This window comes from Dipodomys spectabilis, unplaced genomic scaffold, assembly GCF_019054845.1.
Source record: "Dipodomys spectabilis isolate Male_0828 unplaced genomic scaffold, ASM1905484v1 ptg000115l, whole genome shotgun sequence".
Classification (NCBI taxonomy): Eukaryota; Metazoa; Chordata; class Mammalia; order Rodentia; family Heteromyidae; genus Dipodomys; species Dipodomys spectabilis.
In genome coordinates this window covers 15,992,635-16,015,556 of record NW_024870792.1, presented here as the reverse complement: position 1 = coordinate 16,015,556, position 22,922 = coordinate 15,992,635, and the positions used below count along the sequence as shown (strand labels likewise).

The window sequence follows — 22,922 nt, the reverse complement described above, 5'->3', positions numbered from 1 at the left end:
GAGCCACATGGAATTGTGCTCTAGACTGCTAAATTGCATTCAGAATGCATCAATGCCCTCACTCTAGGGAGACCCCTGGTTGGGTAAGTACATCTGCCATCTCTGTGGGCTCACGATGCCTTACAAAGTTGGAAATTAGGTAGTAACTTAGGATTTGAGAGGAAATTTGATTTTAAAAATCATGAGCTTTTCTGTTCATCTGATAAAATTATCCTAGACATATACTAATTATTGCAAATGAGGGAAACCATGGGACCTATATTTCTTTGGGTCTGGCTTACTTCACTTAATATGATTTTTTCCAAGTGTTTCCATTTCCTAACAAATGGGGCAATGCCATTCATTGTGATGGAAGCATAAAATTCCATTATATATACATATATATATTTATGTATATACACACACACACACACACACACACACACACACTACATTTTCTTGATCCATTCATCTACTGAAGGGCATCTGGGTTGGTTCCATATCTTAGCTATGGTTAATAATGCTGTGATAATCATAGTTGTGCTGGTAGCTTTAGTATGGCTTTGTTTGTGATCATTTGGGTAACTGCCCATAAGATGATACTAATTGAAATGAACCTCAAGATATGGACACAAGAGATCTTTTTGTTGTTGTTGTTTTTAATTTACTATGTGATATTTTTTGTTTCCTTTGTGTGTTCTTTCCCCTGTTGTCACTGTATTTGATTTTGGTACCCTACATCATGTATATAAATTTGTGTAATTTGGGGAGGGGAAGAACACCAACAAAATGCTGAAACAAGGACACAGGATGACCCATTGCAACAATGATACCCACAGGACAGTACATTGGAAATGAACTTTACAACTTTGACGGGGAGGGGGAGGAGTGAAGAAGGCAGGGGTAGGAAGGGATAGTGGGAGAAAAACAAGGGAAGGGGCAATGTTTGACAAGAAATGTACTCATTACCTTACTCATGTAATGGTAACCCTTCTGTACAGCATCTTTACAATAAAATAAAATTTCTAAAAATCATGAATAAGATATATGTTATATAATTTATATAATAAATATAAATATAGGGGCTGGGAAGATGGCTCAGTGGTAGAGCGCGTGCCTTGCATGCCTGAGGCCCTGGGTTCGATTCCTCAGCACCACATAAGCAAAAAGGAAAAAAGCCGGAAGTGGCGCTGTGGCTCAAGTGGTAGAGCGCTAGCCTTGAGCTGAAGAGCTGAGGGACAGTGCCCAGGCCCAGAGTTCAGGCCCCACAACTGGACCCAAAATAAATAAATAAATAAATGTAAATATATAAATATAATAAACAACACATAATATATTAGATTTATATATTATATATTAACATAACATATATTAATATATAATATAATAGTATTAATTATGTAACATATTAGATTATATTAGATATTATATAAATATATGTTATATAATCATATATAATATAATATGCTTATATAAGAAAATAAATAAATTTATAAAAATAATCATGAATACAATATATGTTATATAACTTATATAACAGGTATAACAACTTCAGTGAAGTGACATAAGTTTCCATGTCACTGAAAGAATATGAAATTAACTGTCATATTAAGACCAAGGAAATTATCACATAAGTTATATTAAAAGAAACTTTTTCTTGCATTCATTGAGCTATTTTCTTTTGCATTTACAAGAAATTCTAGGGATTGCAATAATGATACCCACAAGACAGTATATTGGAAATTAACTTTACAACTTTGGGGGTGAGAGGTTAGAGAGGGTGAGAGGTGGGGGCGGGAAGGGCTAGTGGGAGAACAAGGGAAGGGGTAGCAATGCTTGACAGGTAATGTACTCAGTGCCTTACTCATGTAACTGTAACCCCTCCGTACAGCCTCTTTACAATAAAATAAAATTTAAAAAAATAAAATTAAAAAAAAAGAAATGAAAAAATGTTAAGACTATAACACAGATCTTTCTCTGCATTGCCATGTTCTGTTGGAGAGATGAATAGATATTTGTATGGAAAGCTAGTAAGTGTGAGAAGTAGATGAGCCATTCCTGTAATGGTATAGAAATGTCAAACATGCTTAATGCGTTTGTGTGTCCTAAGGTTTAGCAGGAATTTGGTAATGAACCTGAAAGAGAAGCATTGAGTTCTTGTGCTGATAAACTCTCCTGCTGCTATTGTCTTTGCCTCTGGAGCACTTGCCATTTTTAAAATAACACTCTGTCTGTGCCTGTCATTGCCCACTGATATGAGAAGTTGGTGTTCTAATCCTGGCTATGATTCGCTCATTTGCAGAGTATCCACATACTGGAGAGGACTGCTTCCTCCAGCACAGAGCCTTCTGTAAGTCGGCAATTGCTAGAACCAGAGCCGGTCCCCCTCTCCAAGGTCAGTGATAGAATGCAATTGCTTTGGCATGATGTCTTTTCTGTGGGGTCAAATGAACTGTGAAACTGTGAATAACTTTTACCCTGGCTTTCTTAAGGGATGCTAACTCTAGGGAATCTCTTCTATTTCTTTTTGCTTCCCATAAGTACAGAGTTTTCGGGGAGGGTTTTCTACTTCATGTAAGAAGAGAGTAGCTGAAACTACATTTTTCTTAGATTTGTAAGGTTTCATAGAAAAGTGTCACAACCGGACACGTGCTTCTTAATCTGCCGCAATCAGGAGCAACGCAATAAGGGAGACTGGACCATGCAACTGAGTTTTGGGTAACAGGGGACCTGTAACCTTCTGCAGGCAACAGATCCCAAGGTTCCATGAAACCAAGATTTTTATTGGTCTTGTGCAAGGAAGTAAGCTACAGACTTCAACACATGACAATATTTTGTATACAAGTAGTAGGTAACCTTCTTATACTGGGAAGGAGAGCTAAACAGTAAACAGCTTACAATTTGCATAAACCTAAGTCTACCCTTAGGCTCCCACACAGTTTAGGGTAAAATCTGAGTTCTCGTTAAGCCGGGACTGATTTACCTTTCCAGGAAAACTCTCAGTGTTCTGAGAGTGTATTGGAAGAAGGCATTTCAGACTCCCAATCCTTTCAGGGTCTCACAGCTTGGATTTTCTGGTTATCACAAACAGGTATAAAATTGTTCTTACTTTAAGTGAAGAAAGAAAGGGAAACTATTGCTTTTCCTTGTTGGAATGATAAGCAAATATTTCTATTCTGAGCTAATGAAAAACAATACCACTGGATATAGCAATAACTACAGCCACCACTGTTGTTCACATACTGCATGCAGGGTAGATGTTTATAACACTTTACATGTATATATATATAGATAGATAGATAGACATAGATATATATCTTTGCAAGTGTAGCAACTGAAAATAACCCAAGTTTTAAAAAAATAAAGCGAATAAGTAACAGATCATGAACTTAATCTTAGATGTTTCCCAACTTGATAACAGAGGCTTTCCCTATGGCCTGCAAGGTCAAGCAACTATACAGAGAGGCCATCATGCATTCAGGTCCTATCTGTTCACATCCGGCCTACTTCCCAGTGAGCTCTGGAGAGAACACTATAGATTATTAAGACCTTTTCTATTTCCTAGATGCCTTTTTCTTCCCCTTTAGCTGCTCTTCGTCAGGCTGGGAAACATCTAGAGTCCTTTATGTCTAAAATGCAAAAGTCAGTTGAGGAGACAGTGCCCCACTCATCTCCATTCTTCCCTGGGATGTTCAGTGGGCTGACTCAAATTGGGAAACTGTGGAAATACTATGCATTCTGAATTCTCATATAAAAATAGCACTTTGTTTCAAAAGATGATGAGCTTCTAAATATGTAGTACTGATCCTTTCATTTGCCTTTCCTGTGTTAAGCATCATCTTTTAAGAACAGATAACTGCTTTAGTAGTATGGAACGTGTGCACTTGTACATCTTTAAAGCCATGAGAAGCTGCAAAGTGTATTCTGTCAGACAGGAATAGAGGGGTAAGCCATGGAAAGGAGAGAATTATTAAACTGTAAAAATAATTTGTAGAGGAATAAAAAGTGACTGACTTCCATTTAAACAACAAATAAAGGATGCATACTTGGTAAATAGAACTCTCATATCTCTCGCAAACATCCAGTTTCTCTTATAGTTAAAATGAGAAACCGACAATAAATAAATACGGGCTTTGGAAAAGGCTGATAGTATTTATTGAGCACCAGTTTTGTGCCAAGCATTGGATTAAAGCTTTTTTTCACAATCACTCTCTAAATTCATTCACATTTGACTTATAATTACAGAATAATTTCTCAGACCTAAGGGCTTCAACTTAGTCAAACGTTAATTTCCCATAGTTGTCCCTATTTTCAGTAGCTGGGTTTTGGGTCCACTAGACTGACCAATTGATCTTGGTGAGGCACCAACACTATCCACCATCCATTAATTCTCCATATTGTTTCCCATTTGGATCTTGCTATAACCCCTTCTTCTGTTGTGTATTAGTGTATCTTGGGACCCTATGGAATTAGAGGAAACAACCAATCAGGTACAAGGTGCATCTCACCATCTGTTGGCCCTTAAAGAGAAGATAGGCTTCCTGGGCATTGTTTGGTAGTAGAAGAGTTTTGAAGTACACATTGTTCTGGCTAAGGATTTGTTCAGATTCTTTGATGTTTTTCAACTCCACCAGCCCAGCTACATACCCTTTCTCTCTCCCTCTTTCTCTCCTTCCCCCCTCTCTCTTTCTCTCTCTCTTTGTCTCCCTCTCTCTTTCTCTCTCTCTCATACACACACAAACACACATATAAACACATACACTTAAACACGCACACACGAATACACATACACAAGATATCCTTGAGAAAAGAAATGTCTCTTTCAGTGAAGAAGCTCAGGCTACATTACTTTCTGGCTTTACTAATTTATAATTAGATAAAAAATTTTAAACTTTCTATAATCTCCCAAGCATATTTAATCAAGTACAGGTGTGATCACATCAGGACTTTTGTCTCTATTTCTATTGTAAGTAGAACTAGAAAATTGTACTGTTTAAAGCAGAAAGGAGCCAGGTACCAGTGGCTCATGCCTATAATCCTAGCTACTTAAAAGGCTGAGATCTGAAGATTGTGGTTCAAAGCCAGCCTGGGCAGGAAAGTCCATGAGATTCTTTTCTTTTTTTTTTTTTTAGTCGGTCCTGGAGCTTGAACTGGGCCTGGGTGCTATCCTGAGTGCTGTACCACTTGAGCTACAGCACCCCTTACGGTTTTCTAGTGGTTTATTGGAGATAAGAGTCTCAGGCTGGCTTTGAACTGTAATCCTCAGATCTCAGCCTCCTGAATCTAGAGCTAGGATTACAAGCGTGAGCCACCAGCACCTGGCTTGAGATTCTTATCTCCAATAAACCACCAGAAAACTGGAAGTGGCACTGTGGCCCAAGTGGTAGAGTACCAGCCTGGAGCTGAAGAGTTGAGGGACAGTGCCTGGCCCAGAGTTCAAGCCCCATGACAGGCCAAAAAAAGAAATAGGGAAAAGAAAAGAAAAAGAAAGAAAGGAATATCAATTAAAATTTCAAAAAAGTATTTAATTTTTAGAAAGTTATCTTAGTTTTCCTAATGTAGTCTACTAAGCATAGAGGGAGGAATTTCAGCATAATGGAAAACAGAATGCGGATTCTTTGTTGTACTGACAAGCTGTTTTATTTCTTACATATTTTATTTGTAATATCAGCTGCATTTATAATTAAAATAGTTTGAACATTATTTGTTCTTTTTGTTTGTGTGTTTGTTTTTTTGTCGGTCGTGGGGCTTGAACTCTGGGCATCAGCTCTGTCCCTCAGCTCTTCAGCTCAAGGCAAGTGCTCTACCACTTGAGTTATAGCGCCACTTCTGGTTTTCTGGTGGTTTATTGGAAATAAGAGTCTCACGGAGTTTCCTGCCTGGGCTGGCTTTGAACCACGATTCTCAGATCTCAGCCTCCTGGGTAGCTAGGATTATAGGCGTGAGCCACCGGCACCCGTCTTATTTATTCTGGTTTTATCCTTTGTTCATCAACTGACAGCTTATTTACTTGTAAGAACTATATTAGGATTATTTTCTCTTTCTTTTGCTCAGCTTAGGAATACTGTATCAAAGAAAATGGAATTATTTTTTCAGAGCTACAGCATTTGTGAAGAAAAATACATTTTAACTTTTTTATTTCTGTCTTATCCCTCTTCTTCCCCTTTCCAGTTAAACTCCAAGAGAATATATTTTTATTATATTCTGAGATTAATTACTAAAAAAAGTACTTGGACTTATTATTAAATGTTTTCATTCATGAGTTATAAAGAATATTTTTCATCACACATAAATGGCACACAGGCACGCACACCACACACCTATACACAGTTGAACACACTAGCCTTTAAATAGGATGTAGTCAGAAATAAAATTGTTATTCATTGGGAGATACTATCTATGGATGAGACCACTAAAAATAGAAATATCTTACATACAACTGACTTCAGTCTAAGAACAGAGAGGTCTGGCGAATCTATTTGCATATACATGGAGTTTTTCCTTTGAATTTCTTGATTATATCCATCAAAAATAGCTCTCTGGCTTGTAGGTGTTTGGTGTTTCGTTGACTAAGTACTTTGATGTCCACTCCGAGTTACTCAGAACCACACCAGGAGAGGAAAACAGCACTTCTCTTCTCTGTTAATATCAAGTTGTGAGCCACTTTAGATCATTATGGCCTTTCCATTTTTACACAAAAAGCCATACTAATCATACTAATCCATACTAATCAAACATTTGTCATCAAAACAGCCTTATTTTGAAACTTAAAAGTTACTCTGTGCTCAGGTTACTGCCAGGAAAGGAAAATTTCTCTTAAACATTTTGAGGACAAGCAATCGAAATTCTTTTTTCACCTCAAGTAGACAACAAGGTAGCCCTAGTGAGCCTGATGGATTCCAAATGCCTGCAGGTCTACCTGGGAAATTCCTTTTACCTTCACTTAAAAGTACATGGCTGCATCTGGTCTTATAGTTTGCTTCAGAATATCTTTCATATTTCTGGGAGATTGAGTGTTGCTTCAAAAATGACTTTCTCCTTAAGAAGCTGCTTTAAGTGTGTCATTAACCACAGAAAATATGTGATTTTGTTTTTCTTTTCTCTCAGGAAGCTGACAGCTGGGAAATTATAGAAGGACTGAAAATAGGCCAAACTAATGTCCAGAAACCAGACAAACATGAGGGATTTATGCTGAAGAAAAGAAAATGGCCTTTAAAAGGCTGGCACAAGGTAACATTTTTATCATATTCAAGTTCACATCATCTTCTTAGAGAAGATTTTATTTTTATTACATGGGAAATCAAGATTGTTGTTATTTATGTAAAACTAATTTCTAAGGTTTTATTTTAACCATACCAGTTGCAATCTGTTATACCTGCTTAGATCTCTAATACAATATTGCAATATATACATATTATATATATTATATAATATAACATATATTACAAATGTATATTTTATCATATAAAATAAATATATAATATATAATTATATAAAATATCCAAATTATATAATATAAATTATATAAATAAATTATGTATATAATCCAGATTATACATATTATTATCTAATCTGCTTTTTTCACTTAAATTATTATGGATATGTTCTCACTAAATATTTTTCTAAATATAAAGGTTTCTAAATGCATGCATATATTCCAGGCACTTCTAGCCCACCATTTTAACCCTTTTTTTTTCTTTTTCTTTCTTCCTCCTCCTCCTCCTCCCCCTCCTCCTCCTCTTCCTCCTCTTCTTCTTCTTCGTCTTCTTCTTCTTCTCCTTCTTCTTCTTTTGTGCTGGTCCTGAGGCTTGAACACAGGGCCTGAGCACTGTCCCTGAGCTTTTTTTGCTCAAGGCTAGCTCTTTACCACTTGAACCACAGCTCTACTTTTGGCTCTGTACTGTGATCCTCAAATCTCAGCGTCCTGAGTAGCTAGGATTATAGGCATGAGCCACTGGCACACAGCCTTAAACCAATTTCTTATTGCTTGAATCTTTAAGATACGTCCTAACTTTTCACTGCTAGATATTATGGTGGATATCTTTTTAATTGAATACCATTTAGTTCCTTGATATAAATTACTACAATTGTTACTAGAACAAACTTAATTGGGAAAATTGCTGATCCAGGAAGTTTGTTTTCTGCACTTTAAAATGTAGTGTATTCTTTTATTCCCTCTCAACATCCCTACTCCCATTTCCCAGTTTTAATTAGGGGGAACATTTTTAATACATTTTTATAGCTATCTAAATAGCAAGAATTCTTGGTGCTTGCTTAGCATGGTTGCACATGCCTGTAGTACCAACCTATTTGAATGGTTAGAGTGGGAAGATCACTTGAGCTCATGCCACAACTTCTTTGAAGCAGAAAACAGAGAAAAAGGGAAAAAAAGTTTCTGGGTGCTAAAGAGGAGGAAGTTTTCTTCTAAGTATAAACCCTTTGTAGGACATTTACTGTCATCTGCATCATTTCAAGGGCAAGTTCACCTCCTTACTACCTCTACTGATGACTTTCATCTCAAGCAGATGGATTTGTCATTCCAAATAGCTGAGTAGTGACTGCCCACTCCCTCAAAACAGGGAAGGTATGGATTTAGCCCTTCTTGAAGTAAGGGGTTTTTCTTTTCATTTTAAAGGAAAGACTTGGAGATATGACAAGTTGGAAAATGTTACCCCAGCCTTCTGTCTCCAAAAGTGGATTTTTGCCATCAAAGGGTAACTGACAGACCCTTTCCATGTCAGAAACTCTACCTCTGAATCCATAACCCTGTTGCCAGGCATCTTCTTCCTTGAGTCTTGACTGTTTGGTGATCCTTCCTAGGACCTCCTTTGCGTTTATTCTGACTTTGTGCTTTCTCAAGTCTGTGGCCCTGCTCAGCTCTTTTCCCTGAAGCACACTATGTTCCTCTGACTAACCTTCTTGGATAGAAATATTTTTAATAGGAAATAAAGTAAAAGAAACACATTTGATAAATTCTTAGCTGTTAAGACTCTCCATTTATGTTTTAGCAAACTGGCTATGGTTCTACAGCTTTCTGCCTTTAACATAATACTGCATAAGTGATAGGGGTGTTTCTCTCACTTTTCCTTTCTTCTGATCTTATTTTGAAACCTATAATACCACCATATATTTATACAAGTATCAGCCTAGTTGACTGCCCAAATTATAGTTAATTGAATAATTGAACATTTTTCCATGTGGAGATTCCTTCTTCTGGTTGAACTCCAAAATCTGAAACAAAAGGCTTGCAGGTTGACCCCAGAGCTACCTCAGCAGCTATGAGCTCCTAAATCACATAAAAACTTCCCACAAGAGTAATTTCTCAGCAACAGAGAGACTCTTCTTCCATGTGTAGACCTAGAAGAGGGCACAGGACCCAGTGTCTGCTTGAGTCCTGAGAGTTGTGTGTTCTCTTTGAATTGCCCATAGAAGGGAGACCACCAGCAGAGAATTCCTGAGTGTTTGTGGAACAAAATAGCTAAGTCCATTCAAGACTGGTCCAGGATGGCCTTGGAGCAGAAATCAGTTGCCCAAAAAACCTTTTCTCTCTCTCTTTTTTATCCTTAATGTAATTTGGAAATAATTTTTAATCTCTTTTAAAATAATCTCTTAGTTTTTAATCTCTTAGTGTAGAGTGCAAACACTTTGTGAACTGGGAAATGCAAACATACTACTAAGGCACTTACACATTCCAGGTAATTAGTTATGATTAGATTTGGTCTATTGGCTTCTGTAATGCAAGTAGAATTTTTAGAAAATATCCAGGTATCCAGAGGAAATTCAGGAATTTACCTAAAGAGTGAAAAAAAAATTCCTGTCAAATTGTGAGGAATTCTTCCTACTCTTTTTCACTTTCAGGAATATCCAGGGTTGGTTCATTCAGTAAGTCTTAGCTGCGGACTCAGATTTCCTCTTGCTAAGAAAAACCATGGTGGAAAGACCCCATCTGTATTGAGTTATGTGTGAAAGAACCCTTGTAGAATACTCATAGCCCAGAGCTAGAGCTCCAACATCCTTACCATTTAACATGACTGACAGTGGCCAGATGCATTGAGTTCATATATTAAAGTAATCAAATGTACTAACTGTGAAATGTCAAGCAACGTTAGACTCATATTTGCAAATGTTTTATACAATTCGCATACAGAGAGTAAGTAAGTGTGTTTGGTTCTTGCAGAGATTTTTTGTCCTGGATAATGGAATGTTAAAGTATTCAAAGGCACCACTTGATGTAAGTAGCACACACAGGACATGTTTCAGGATTGATTTAGAATTCTACTTGAAGTGAGTAAACACTGTAATTGTACAGCCCTGTGCCCCACTTACCAGCTTTGTGCATGTCTACGCCAATAATGTTTAATGAGCCACCAAACTGCATGTTCTAAAGAAAGTGGGGTTTTATTTTTATAATCAGAATAGCATAGAATCTCAAACTAGTACAAGAAGATTTGCCATAATTACCTTGATGTATATTTTTAAAAACAAGCTTAAACCTAAAACTGACACATTAACAAAATCATCCTTTCTCTGTCGGAGACAAAATGCAAATAACCTCCATTTTTTTCTATACTTCCCAGCAAACTCTGCTTAATGTGTTTTTTTGAGATTTAAAGCAACCTTTATTCTTGTCCATGTCCTTTTAAAAACTCTCTTTGAATTTTATATCTATTTCATACATCCTTTTATCTTGGGAATAACAACTCACTAATATTATTCCAAACTAATGATCTATTTTTGTTTGACACACAAAGCAGGGTACATGCAAAACTAGAAAATTCCCTCTTTATGGTTATGGTGTGGGAGAAGTCAGCAAAGGCTCAGATTTTAGTTTTATCCCCATCTCTGCCATAGTGAGCTGTCTTCTTGATCAGAAGTGGGCAGCCGGAAGAAGAGCCCGCTGCTCCCACCTGCCCAGTTCTTCCCTGACCGCCGTTGTCCAGATGACTATTTGTGGCTGTTCTGAATCACAGGTCAAAAGTTGACCACTGTAATTTTAGGAAACACTGAAGTTGTATTTTTAGGAAGATATAAGATATGTAATCTAGAATTTTGAGGACTGACATTACTGGGGTTGCCCAAAATAGAGGTAAATTGGTTAGTCTTGTGTACTGAAGTTGGTGTAAAGTCACAGCACTTTAACTATCCTCATTGTAAGGATCTTAACCATTTTCTTTTTATTAAAGAGGCATAGTTACCCACTTTCCATAGATAAGTTAAAAATTACTTTGTGCCCACTACAGTTCAGTATAGAAACACAGGAAACTATATATCCTTCTGGCATATTTATTAGTCTTTTAATTTCAGATTCAAAAAGGGAAAGTTCATGGGAGCATAGATGTTGGACTGTCCGTCATGTCAATTAAAAAGAAAGCTCGGCGAATAGACCTCGACACGGAGGAGCACATCTATCATTTGAAGGTGAAATCACTTTTCAACAGCTTCTCCGATATGAGCAGAGGAATGCTGCCGTGGTACCACAGGAGATTGGCTTCCCAGTGACCTTTACCTCTTTCTCACTGTTTCAGGTGAAATCCCAGGACTGGTTTGATGCTTGGGTCTCCAAACTCCGCCATCACCGATTGTATCGTCAGAATGAAATTGTGAGATCACCAAGAGATGCTAGTTTTCACATATTTCCCGCAACCTCTACAGCTGAGTCCTCCCCAGCTGCAAATGTTTCTGTCGTAGATGGAAAGGTAGGGCTTTGCACTATAAAAAATCAGCTTGCAAATTGTTTAAAAAATGATGCAAACCCAATACTGTGTCTTACTTGAAAACACCAAAAAGAGAAGGCTTGCTTTGTCAACTGACACTCAGAGGACAGATGGTAGTGGCAGTGGCATTAAAGCTACACAAGTATAGACTGGGCAGAAATGTGGATTACCAAAAGCATTTTCAGTTATTTTTCCATTCTAATAAATGGACTACCTTCTATTTTCATGTGACTTTGTAAAAACCTGGGGAAGTAGAACAAGCAGTGGTTCAATCAGCATGCAGTAATCAGATACATTCTTGGGTAATAATAAAATGGTCCCGCTAGGCGCTGCTGGCTCACGCCTGTAATCCTAGCTACTCAGGAGGCTGAGATCTGAGGATCACGGTTCAAAGCCAGCCTGGGCAGAAAAGTCTGTGAGACTCTTATCTCCAATAAATCATCAGAAAACTGGAAGTGATGCTGTGGCTCAAGTGGTAGAGCGCTTGCCTTGAGCTGAAGAGCTGAGGGACAGTGCCCAGGCCCAGAGTTCAAATCCTACAACCGACAAAAAAAAAAGATGATCCCCAAGTTTTGAAAGTGAAATATGATTTCTTGCCCTGAGCTATAATGTATACATGACTCACAAAGTTAATGTTGGTTGGCTGGAGAATGTAGAGCCTATTTTAGTGACCAATTCTGTGCTAAGCATTTGTTATTAACTCATCTCTAATCTTTCCTATAGCCAAAAATCAGAGCCACTAAATAATTTGTTCATAAGTAGTATAGCCATTCCAGCATGGGATTCCAAATCTGTTCCTAAACTTGGCACCACTTCTATTATACCAGGTGCTGGACAAGTGAGGCTGAAGCTGTTGTTTGGGTTGTAGTAAAGAGTTCATTTTCTGTGTTATAGAAAAGTTAGTGGGATTTCCCGATTAAAAGTCATGGTCAGGACAACAGGCGGGAAGGCAGCTGTTCTGCCTTTGCTTCAATAATTACGTTTCCTGGAACACAGCAGCATTTGACTGCCCAGGGCTACTCCAGTTTCACACTTGACACCTAAAGTTGAGGACAGACACCTGCCACAAAGACTGGATTCACAAACAATTCAGTAGAGATTCTTCTCTCTTGGTTTGCTTCAATACCTAGATCTAAGTTTCCTTTGTAAAGCACTTAGACACCCCTTATTGAAAAAACAGCAAGAGTTCAAACAGATTCAATGGAACATTATCTATTCAGAGTTTTTTTTTTCTTTTTTAATATATATTTTTATTGTAAAGATACTGTATCGAGGAATTACAGTTACATAAGTAAGGTAATGAGTTCATTTCCTATTGAGCAGTTACCCCCTCCTTTGTTTTTCCCCTACCCCCAACCCACCTCCTCCCTCCTCCCCCCCACCGAAGTTGTAAAGTTTATTTTCAATATAGTGTCTTGTAAGTCTCATTGTTACAATGGGTCAACCTGTATCCTTGTTTCAGCCTTTTGTTATTTCCCTTCTCCTCCTCAAATTAGAAAATTGTATATACAAGATGAGGGCACTGGAATCAAATCCAGTGAAAACAGGGGTTATACCATGGGGGAAGAACATACAAAAGAAACAAAAAAAATCAAATAGTACATTATAAGTACATTAAAAACAACAGCAAGATAAAACCTCTTGTGTCCCTGTCCTGGGGCTCATTTCACTTAGCATCATCTTATATGGTCATATGTACATAGCTTTTTATCTTTTCTGCTTGTCCTAGACATATACTAGTTATTGCAAATAAGGGAAACCATGGGACCTATGTTTCTTTGGGCCTGGCTTACTTCACTTTCTGTTTCCTAACAAATGGGGCAATGTCATTCTTTCTGATGGAGGCATAGAATTCCATTGTGTATATATACCACATTTTCTTGATCCATTCATCTACTGAGGGGCATCTGGGTTGGTTCCATATCTTAGCTATGGTGAGTAATGCTGCGATAAACCTATTTGTGCTGGTAGCTTTAGTATGGCCTCGTTTGTGATCGTTTGGGTAAATGCCCAAAAGTGGGATTGCTGGGTCATAGGTTGAATAGCAAAAACAATCCTTAGCAGAAATAACAGTGCTGGAGAAATATCAATACCAAACTTCAAACTCTACTACAAAGCCATAGTAATCAAAACAGCTTGGTACTGGCACAAGAACAGACCTGAAGACCAATGGAATAGAACTGAAAACCCCAGAAATGAACCCACAGACCTATAGCCAACCTAACCTTCAACAAAGGAGCTAAAAAAATAGAATGGAAAAAAGACAGCCTCTTCGGTAAATGATGCTGGCAAAATACCCTGCACCAGAATCAACTCCAAGTGGATCAAAGACCTCCAAGTCAAAGCAGACACCCTGAAAACATTACAGGAAGGAATAGGAGAAACTCTAGGGCTCCTTGGCACAGGTCAAATTTTTCTTAATAAAGACCCAAAAACACAACAAATGGAAAGGTTGAACAAATGGGGTTGCAGGAAACTGCAGAGCTTCTGCATGGCAAAGGACATAGCTAGCAAGATCAATGGAAAGCCCGCGGATTGGGAGAAGATCTTCACTAGCCAGTTTTTTTTTTCTTATTTCAGTAGAAATTACTTAAATAAAGTTTGATAAATCCCATTAATTGTATTCTAACAAGTGACATTGCTTACATGATTGGTTGCAGCTTTCTGAAGAATTGAATTATCTTTCTCTGGGAATAGAGTGTTACGTTCGTTAGCTCTAATACCAACAAATCCTGAAATTAAAAAAGAACATGCCAGAATGTTAGAGGACCAGGAAGTGTGGGGTCCTATAGATTCCCTTTATATTCCTCTAGTTTCTCTGGACCTGCTGTGCTCTTAACACAGGATAGGATAAATCTCACTATTTGTCCAAGTTAAATGAAAAATATATACTACATATTTCTTGGAAAACATGAATTTTTTATTTGTTTTTCTCAGCTTCTACCTACATCTTTGGCACAAAGTGTTGGTTTAAAAGGTGCATTATTTTTGTCCCCTCTCGTATTTATTAAATAACTTAGGTGATATCTGAGAATGGTGACTGAAACCCAACCTCCCCACCATTAGTCTGGCAATAAGAAAGCTCTTTACTTTGGTTTCACAAAGATCTTTTTCTCTAGTTGCAAATCGTATACCTCTATGACTAAGTCAGTGAAAGGTTTCCATTACATTTTTCCAAATGCAATGAAGACTAAAGAGAAGTAGTTTTTTGTATGTTTTATCCCTTCTGTATATCAAGTTAGGAGGCTCCTGAATGTTAATTGGTTTGTGGCTCTGTGTGGTTAATAAATATGTCTAGATTTGCTAAGTATGGGCATCATTCACTTTATAATGATTTAGAAGAGACACAATCAGTTGTAATTGAATATTAAAGACATAGATGGACTTTGAAAATTATTTCAGCTTCTTGGAAAATAAGTTCCTGTTTATTTCACTGAGTATTGATTGCACTCACACTGGTTTCTACATATTTCATGTAGATGGAAAGTCTATAGCAATAGGCACTAAATGGCAAGATTGCCGTTTTATACAGTTTTCAGCATGGAAGGCTTCTTGCTGGTGGGTAATGGATTTAGGAGTCACGTGTGGCTGACCGTAGGACACAGAAGGCTTTGGGAGTGGAAAGGCCTAACGTCAGGAACTAAGAGTGTTTCAATGGTGCCTGGTGCTGATGGCTCAAGCCTGTAATCCTAGCTTCTCAGAAGGCTGAGATTTGAGGACTGTGGTTCAAATCCAGCCTGGAAAGGAACGTTCATGAGGCTCTGATCTTCAATTAACTACCAAAAAGCTAGACATGGAACTGTGTGGCTCAATAGGTAGAGCCATGAGCAAAAACAACAACGAAAACTTCAGGGACAACTCCCAGGCCTTGAGTTCAAGCCCCAGGACTGGTACCAAAGAACAAAACAACAACAACAAAAATGAAACAGGAGTATTTCAATGAAAATACTATAAAATACAATCTGCTGAGTAATTTTTAAATGCTTGGGACCTGAGCTGCTAGATCTAATGAGTATAACACATGACAAACTTGAACATTATCCCCTTTACTGAATGGTGGAGCTCCCTACTTAATGAGAGTTCTGTTACTCACTGAGTGCATATCATGTTTAGCCAGAAATTTCTTCTACCTCTTTTTTTTCTTCTACCTCTTGAATGCAATCTTTCTTACATTCTTTCCTTCATGTCATTTTCAGGGCACCTATAATGCCTGACGTTTGTACTGTTTCTGCTTTATGTAATCATATGCTTTCTCTGCTTTTGTTTGTTTTAGGTGCAATCAAACAGCTTTCCATGGCAGTCCCCTTTACCAAGCAGCAGTAGTCTCCCTGCAACCTGCACAACTGGCCAGAGCAAAGTGGCGGCCTGGCTACAGGACTCAGAAGAAATGGACAGATGTGCAGAAGGTTCGTTCTCATTTCTGTAGCCTATCGTAAGTCCGGACCAAAAAAATACCAAATCAGAAACTCATGATGAGAGTGCTGCAGTTTTAATCCTAACCTCTGTGATTGTCCCCTGGGTTTTCCTTTTCCTTATTTTTATGTACTAGATGATTCTCCATGTCATGACCCAGGTTTCTTACCTTCCATTTTTCCCGCACTGTCAAGAATCTTTAAGTTTTTGTCCATGCCTTGACTTCCATCCCCTTCAGCCTTCTCTTCTGCTTTCTTTACTGGTTCCCTGTGGCTTCTTCACAGCACCCCAACCCTGGAAGACCATGCTCCTCTACTCTGCACTGTCTTCCACTCTAGGATTCTCTATTGCTTTTCTTTCCTGTAAAACAAGTATCTGTTTCCAAACCAGATCCAGCAAAATTCCAATTTACTGCATCCTCTATCTATAGTTACTTGTTTATGGGGTGTTTGCTATTGATCTAATCTTAAATAATCTAAACTAACACAGGAGTCCCTTATTCTGCCCAATCTGAGTTGCTTAATCTCCTACCATCTCCTTGATCAGCCAGAGCACATGGGTCCACACTTGATCTGTAGGCCATTTCTAGTCAATCAGATGGTTTTCATTTGATCTTCAAAGTTGAGAAAAACAAGGGCAATGTAGGGAATATAGGATTCAGTTGACTTAATTTTTTCTTTTCTTTTCTTTTCTTTTTTTTTTTTTTTTTGGCCTGTCATGGGGCCTGAACTTTGGGCCTGGGCACTGTCCCTCAGCTCTTCAGCTCAAGGCTAATGCCCTGCTGCTTGAGCCACAACTCCACTTCCGGCTTTTTCTGCTTATGTGGTGCTGAGGAATCGAACCCAGGACCTCATGCATGCAAGGCAAGCACTCTACCACTGGGTCACCTTCCCAGCCCGACTTAGTTTGTTCAAATCATTTTGAAGTAATTTCAGCATTAATTTTTAAGTTTTTCCTTATATGAAATTATAATAGATAGCTGTTCTTAATATTCTCACTTAGAAAAGAAATTAAAACTTGTCAATCTGTGTTAGTCTCCCAAACCTACCCCCAATATGTCCTTTCACTCTAGTTATATGTGAAGCTACACCTTTTTTATCAAACCTCTGAGACAGCCACATCCCAAACTCAAAGTTTCTGTGAAACTATAATTTAGGAGGGATTTTATATTCATAATCATGACCAGCTTACATTTCAATAACAGGTTTTCCTTGGGAGTAGTCACCAAATACTCAGATGATATAGTAACTTGAGGTTGGATAATGAAGCTAGACCTTAACTTTCTGAAGATTCTACAGTTTTTTGCAGCAATTTTAAACCTTCAGCAGTTTTAAGTCAACTTCTGGTCTAGACCTCTGGGAAACTTAGGTCCAGAGAATTTTGCTCTGTTGGCTTAGTTTTTATGGTTGCTAAAGTAGAGCTGTGTTTCAAACTTTAGTATTTTAACAGCACAGTGAATGTTTGTGTTTAAAGATGTCATGCTGCTTTTCAAGTCTTTGACCCTTCTTCCTGTCATCCACTCAAGATCAACCTCTGTTATTTCTTTGAAAACATCCTCTGTGAACCTTCCACTTGTCTGACTTTGTCCTCAATTGATTCCTGTCTTAGGCCAGCCATTCTCCTTGTCTCTGATGGTCATCCAGTCTCCTGACTGGTTTATCAGCTTCAGTCTCTTGCTCTTCCTGCTTCATCTTTCTCAGAGACTCATTGGGAAATTACCATACTTGAGATTGTATGCAAGCCCTGGACCCATACTTAGCAGCCTTATTATTCTGTTATATTCAGCCATGAGACGTAGATATTACTACTCTCTCCACTTTGTGGATGAGCCAGGTAAAATGTATAAAGGTTCAGAATTTGTCCAAAATTATACAGTTGTCTTGATAGAGAGGTTGGGATTCTAGCCAACCCATATTTGTCTAACCCCAAAGCCAATTCTTTGTCCACTACATAGTGCTATCTTAAGACTATTAGTTATTAAAAATAGCTTTGATGCAAAAGCATTCAGTTAGATGGAAGGCATGTCTCAACTGGTAGAGTGTCACCCATGAGCAAGAAAGCAAGGGAGAGTGCATTCCTAAGTTCAAGCCCACTATCAGTGCAAAAAGAAAGCAAACAAAAAGCCCTTTAGTTATTATCCATTGGCTCTGCAGCATTAATTCAAACTGCATAGCCCAGCCTTTAATAACCCATAATTTGGCATTTTAACTCTACACACCTTTCAACCTTGCCTTCTGTAGACTCACCCAAACTGCTCTTCCATGAACAACGTGTATACCTTTGGACAGATTGTGCTTCCTGGCCTGCAGGGCCCTCTCTACCCTTCCAGACTTTCCCATTCTGCTGAAAGCTTTCTCTCAAGTTTCCAGGCACAGAAAGAAAAAAAAAAGGTCCACTCTTTTAAGTCTGTTCTGATGACCTCAAGACATAAGAACCTCTTAAATCTCCTATAGCACTTTAAAAAAGAAATATATACTGGTCATTTGTCATGAAAAGCACCTAATATTGAGATCAGTTAATTTCAAAAGTAAGACTTTTCATTGGTTGTATTTCCTAAGATATATCATCTTATTGAAGACATTAGGTATCCAATTTATAACTCTAAAGCTTTAAGATTTTGGCTGTTCATATGTAGCTTACAACACTACAGGAAAATTGCTTAGCTCTTGGAGCACTTTTTTTTTTGGTCCAGTCGTGGGGCCTGAACTCTGGGCATTGGGCACTGTCCCTCAGCTCTTCAGCTCAAGGCTAGCGCTCTACCACTTGAGCCACAGCACCACTTCTGGCTTTTTTCTTTTTGCTTATGTGGTGCTGAGGAATCGAACCCAGGGCCTCAGGCATGCAAGACAAGTGCTCTACCACTGAGCCACCTTCCCAGCCCTTGGAGCACATTTTTTAAGGAGATAAAATATTGAATAATACAATGTTTCATATGTTTTTTTAATAAATCATTTATTGCAATACTATTAGTAAGCTAAATTGTAACTGATTCTGTATTTCTTTCTGTTTTTCTGAACTTGAATTTGGCTCCATCCAAATTTTGTACAACTACCTTCTAAACTGTTCTAGAAGAAAAGGTAGACAAGCCTCTAAGAATAAAACCACAGACTATTAAGTCCCTTTGAGTGTTTTTCCCAGGTGACAAAGCCTTCAGGGAAGGAAGGCCATCATGTATAATTTGGGGATTTTAATGGTTCTGTGCTAAGAGTTATAAATTATAAGAATTACCTTTGAGATCATCTAATGATCAATTTTTATGGTTATAAACCAGAGACGGGTCTGTTTTGTTTCTCTTGCTAATATCACCATAGTATAAACATGAGACTGCCTAATTATATTTACCATAATGTGGAGTACTTTTATTACCATCACCTCCATTCTTGCCCAATTCTAACGTTTTAATTTCTGATTTTTATTAGATCTTGCACACTGTCAGTCAAACCTTGTGGAACTTAGCAAACTACTGCAAAATTTGGAGATTCTTCAGAGAACTCAGTCAGCACCTAACTTTACTGATATGCAGGTAATCATATAACTGTTGCTGGTTTTAAAAAAGACTTAAGAAAATAATTTTTAATCTGCATTGGATTGTTCTATGAACATTCAAAATGATGCTTAAAAAGAAACATAATTTACAGGTTAATTTATAATCTGGAGCCATTCTTAGCATTTTTTAATCTTAGTGTCACTATTAATTACAATGCTTTTTTAAAAATGTTTAACATTTAAATACAGTACAAACTGCTTTGGAAGTATATTGGATTATTCTTCCCTGTTTGCTTTGAAGATATAAATTCAGACATTCTCAGAATTGACTACCTTTTCATATAGAAAAGATGCTCACAATCTCTAATCTTGTTCGCATTTTGCCTATCAGAAATCTTTTACAACTAAGTTGTAATAGTCTCGGCTTTTAATGTGATGCCTTTCTCTCCTGGCTGATTTGCTTTAAGGTTCTAACAGTGATTCCTTACTAACTTGCTTATGCTGTTTGTATGTATATCACCTGTGTGAACTTAATAATCCTTTGTTGCTTTTAACTATTTGTGTAACGTAGGCTAACTGTGTAGATATTTCAAAGAAAGACAAGCGAGTCACAAGACGCTGGAGAACAAAAAGTGTCAGCAAAGATACAAAAATACAACTGCAGGTACAGCTTTTACTTTTCCTTCCTTTGTGTTTTCAATTACTTTTAAAGTATTAGTTTTAATATAACAGTTCACAGATGTTAGATTGAGTAAGTAGCCTGTGCTTTTTTAAACAGAGTTGTATTATTTAAAATAATGGGAAATCTTATTTTACTTACTTGGACATAAGTGAAAAGACTGAAATAAAAGTTAAAGTTATATTATGTCTAGGGACTGAGAAGGTGGCTCAGTGGTAGAGTACTTGCCTTGCATGCATGAGGCCCTGGGTTCGATTCCTCAGCACCACATAAGCAGAAAAAGCCGGAAGTAGGATTGAGGCTCAAGTGGTAGAGTGCTAGCCTTGAGCTGAAGAGCTGAGGGACAGTGTCCAGGCTCAGAGTTCAGGCCCCACGACCAGAAAAAAATAAAATAAAATAAATTTATATTATGTCTAAACTAAAAATCTAGTGAATTTTGATGAACACTCATATACAAGACATTAAAATAGACTTTTATGGATGAATTTCATGCAGAGTTTTTTTCTGTTTCTTGATAGGTAAAAATTAATAAATCCATAAATCCTAAGTTCTAGCATACTCGCTGTGATTGTCTGGCTGTATAATTTCGTGTACTTCTGCTCAATTTTCTGGAGTTCTGTTTGCTCCAGGGTAAAGTGATTGAGTTAATTTAATGATCCCTTAATTCCCTTTCAAGTTTGAAATTCTATGATTCTACAAACAAATATAAGTAGTATTTGAGCTGCAACAATCATTTTAAATCTGAAGTCTTAATGGCTTGTGATGAATTTACTTGAAATTTGCTTGAAATGAATTCTTTATTTGAAATAAGTAGTTCTGGATTTTTAAAGATCCTCTTAATGTGATTACATTGCAATGATCCAAAATATGGTAAATGCCTAAAACCTCTTATATGATAAATCATCTTCTTAAGCTAAAATCTCTACTAGTAAACTTAGCTGTGTATTATAAATGATTCTTTCCCTGAATAATCAAAATAATACTTATAATGGTCTTAAACATTTTTTACTATAAATAAGTTTTATCATAACACAAAGGTAAAGGAACTGCTTTTCAGAATGCTTCAGTATTTTTCCTGAATAGTTAACAAAATAATTCTCAAATTCTGACTACTACTTTAGTAAGTCTTTGCATTGTAATTCTGAATGTGTAAATAACAAACTATTACTTTGCTTGCTAATTGGATGTATTTAAAAATAAATTTTCCTAAGTACTAACAATCCACATTTTTTTACTTAGAATACCTATATCCTACAAATACAATTTTGTGTGTTCTTTTGTTTATATTTTCTTGCTTTCCCTCCTGTTCATAAAATTAGTTCTGTAGGACAAAAGTGCCAAATAATTTTACAAGAAAATTAGCTAAAACTAGCCTTTGGCAGTTTGATTTGTTGTGAGCTTATGATTGCCCTGGTTTGTTTGTTGTTTGTTTATGTGTTTTAACGATAATGATATGGTTTTCATAGCCAGGAAAAAAGAACCATTTTTATAAATAAAAAAGCCAGATCCTTTAAATAATAGAGGAAAGCAACCTCAGAGGAACATAAATATTTGCAAATAGGTATTATCTCAGTCTGTTTTTGTGAGGCTTGGCACGGAACAGATTCCTGCTCTTGGTTGCTGTCATGGATAGATTGGCTCTCTGCAAGTCTGAGCACAGAGCCCTTCGGCTGACTCCTGTGGCTAGGAAGCCCATCATAATTCCCACATTGTTCCATTTCCTTTCTGGAAGAAACCACACAACTGTTAATATGCTTTCTAGACACAGTCTGCACTTCTAAATGTGCAGAGAAGTTAGGAAGATGTTTCTGAGTCATCATAATAAATCATTGAAAATGCAGGAGAATATTGTCCATTTATATTCCTCCCACATGTTCTAGTGGTTTGTTTTTAAATTTTTATTTATGATATTTTGCTTCATTTTGGTATTACTTAGAGGTGGCAAAAATGGCCTGTGTAATTCATATACATATATGCATATATATGCATATATATATTCCTGCTTATTTGGTGGTATTGAGGATTTAACCTGAAACTTAGACATGCTTAGCTAGTGACTTGAGCCATGATTTTTCCTGGGGCTTGAATTCAGGAACTCAGGACTTAGGCACAGTCCCTGAGCTTTTTTTTTTTCCTCAAGGCTAGTGATCTCCCACTTCCATACCTCTTCTGGCTTTTTACTGATTAATAGAAAATAAGAGTCTCATGGACTTTCCCTCCCAGGCTGGCTTCAAACCTTGATCCTCAGATCTCAGCCTCCTCAATAGTTAGGATTACAGGTGTAAGCCACTGACGTTCTATTTCCCTTTATTATTTTTTTGAGGTAGGGTCTCATTCTATGTCTGGGACAGGCTAGGTTTTTATCCTAATTATACTTTACCCATATCTCTAGGGATGACAGGCCTAGGCAATTGCTACTAGTTATTGTTTCTCCCATAACTGGCATAACAGACTTATGGCACCACACCCAGTCATTAGGTGAGGTAGTCTCCTAAGTTTCTTTTTTCTCTGCCTGACCTGAAATGCTATGGAGTTTGGAATCATCCATGGACCTTCTGTGCTTTCACAAGCCTTCGGGATGCTCATTCTCTGTGACAGAAAGATTGCTCCAAACATCACAAACCTACTAAAGAACCATAAGCTTATGTGGA

General features: G+C 37.4%; 1 protein-coding gene across 4 annotated transcripts in view; it reads left to right on the top strand.

Annotated features, from left to right (window-relative positions):
* The window catches only part of Osbpl6 (oxysterol binding protein like 6), a 184,250-nt gene that overhangs the window by 114,928 nt on the left and 46,400 nt on the right, over nucleotides 1-22,922 (top strand). For 2 of the 4 annotated variants that reach the window (XM_042688282.1, XM_042688283.1), the window contains exons 5-12: nucleotides 2,282-2,374; nucleotides 7,087-7,209; nucleotides 10,157-10,210; nucleotides 11,284-11,397; nucleotides 11,505-11,675; nucleotides 15,967-16,099; nucleotides 19,526-19,629; nucleotides 20,164-20,256. In XM_042688282.1, the coding sequence (XP_042544216.1) occupies nucleotides 2,282-2,374; nucleotides 7,087-7,209; nucleotides 10,157-10,210; nucleotides 11,284-11,397; nucleotides 11,505-11,675; nucleotides 15,967-16,099; nucleotides 19,526-19,629; nucleotides 20,164-20,256 (885 nt within the window). The remainder of the gene's footprint in view (nucleotides 1-2,281; nucleotides 2,375-7,086; nucleotides 7,210-10,156; nucleotides 10,211-11,283; nucleotides 11,398-11,504; nucleotides 11,676-15,966; nucleotides 16,100-19,525; nucleotides 19,630-20,163; nucleotides 20,257-22,922) is intronic. The other 2 variants (XM_042688285.1, XM_042688284.1) reach the window with 1 other exon arrangement.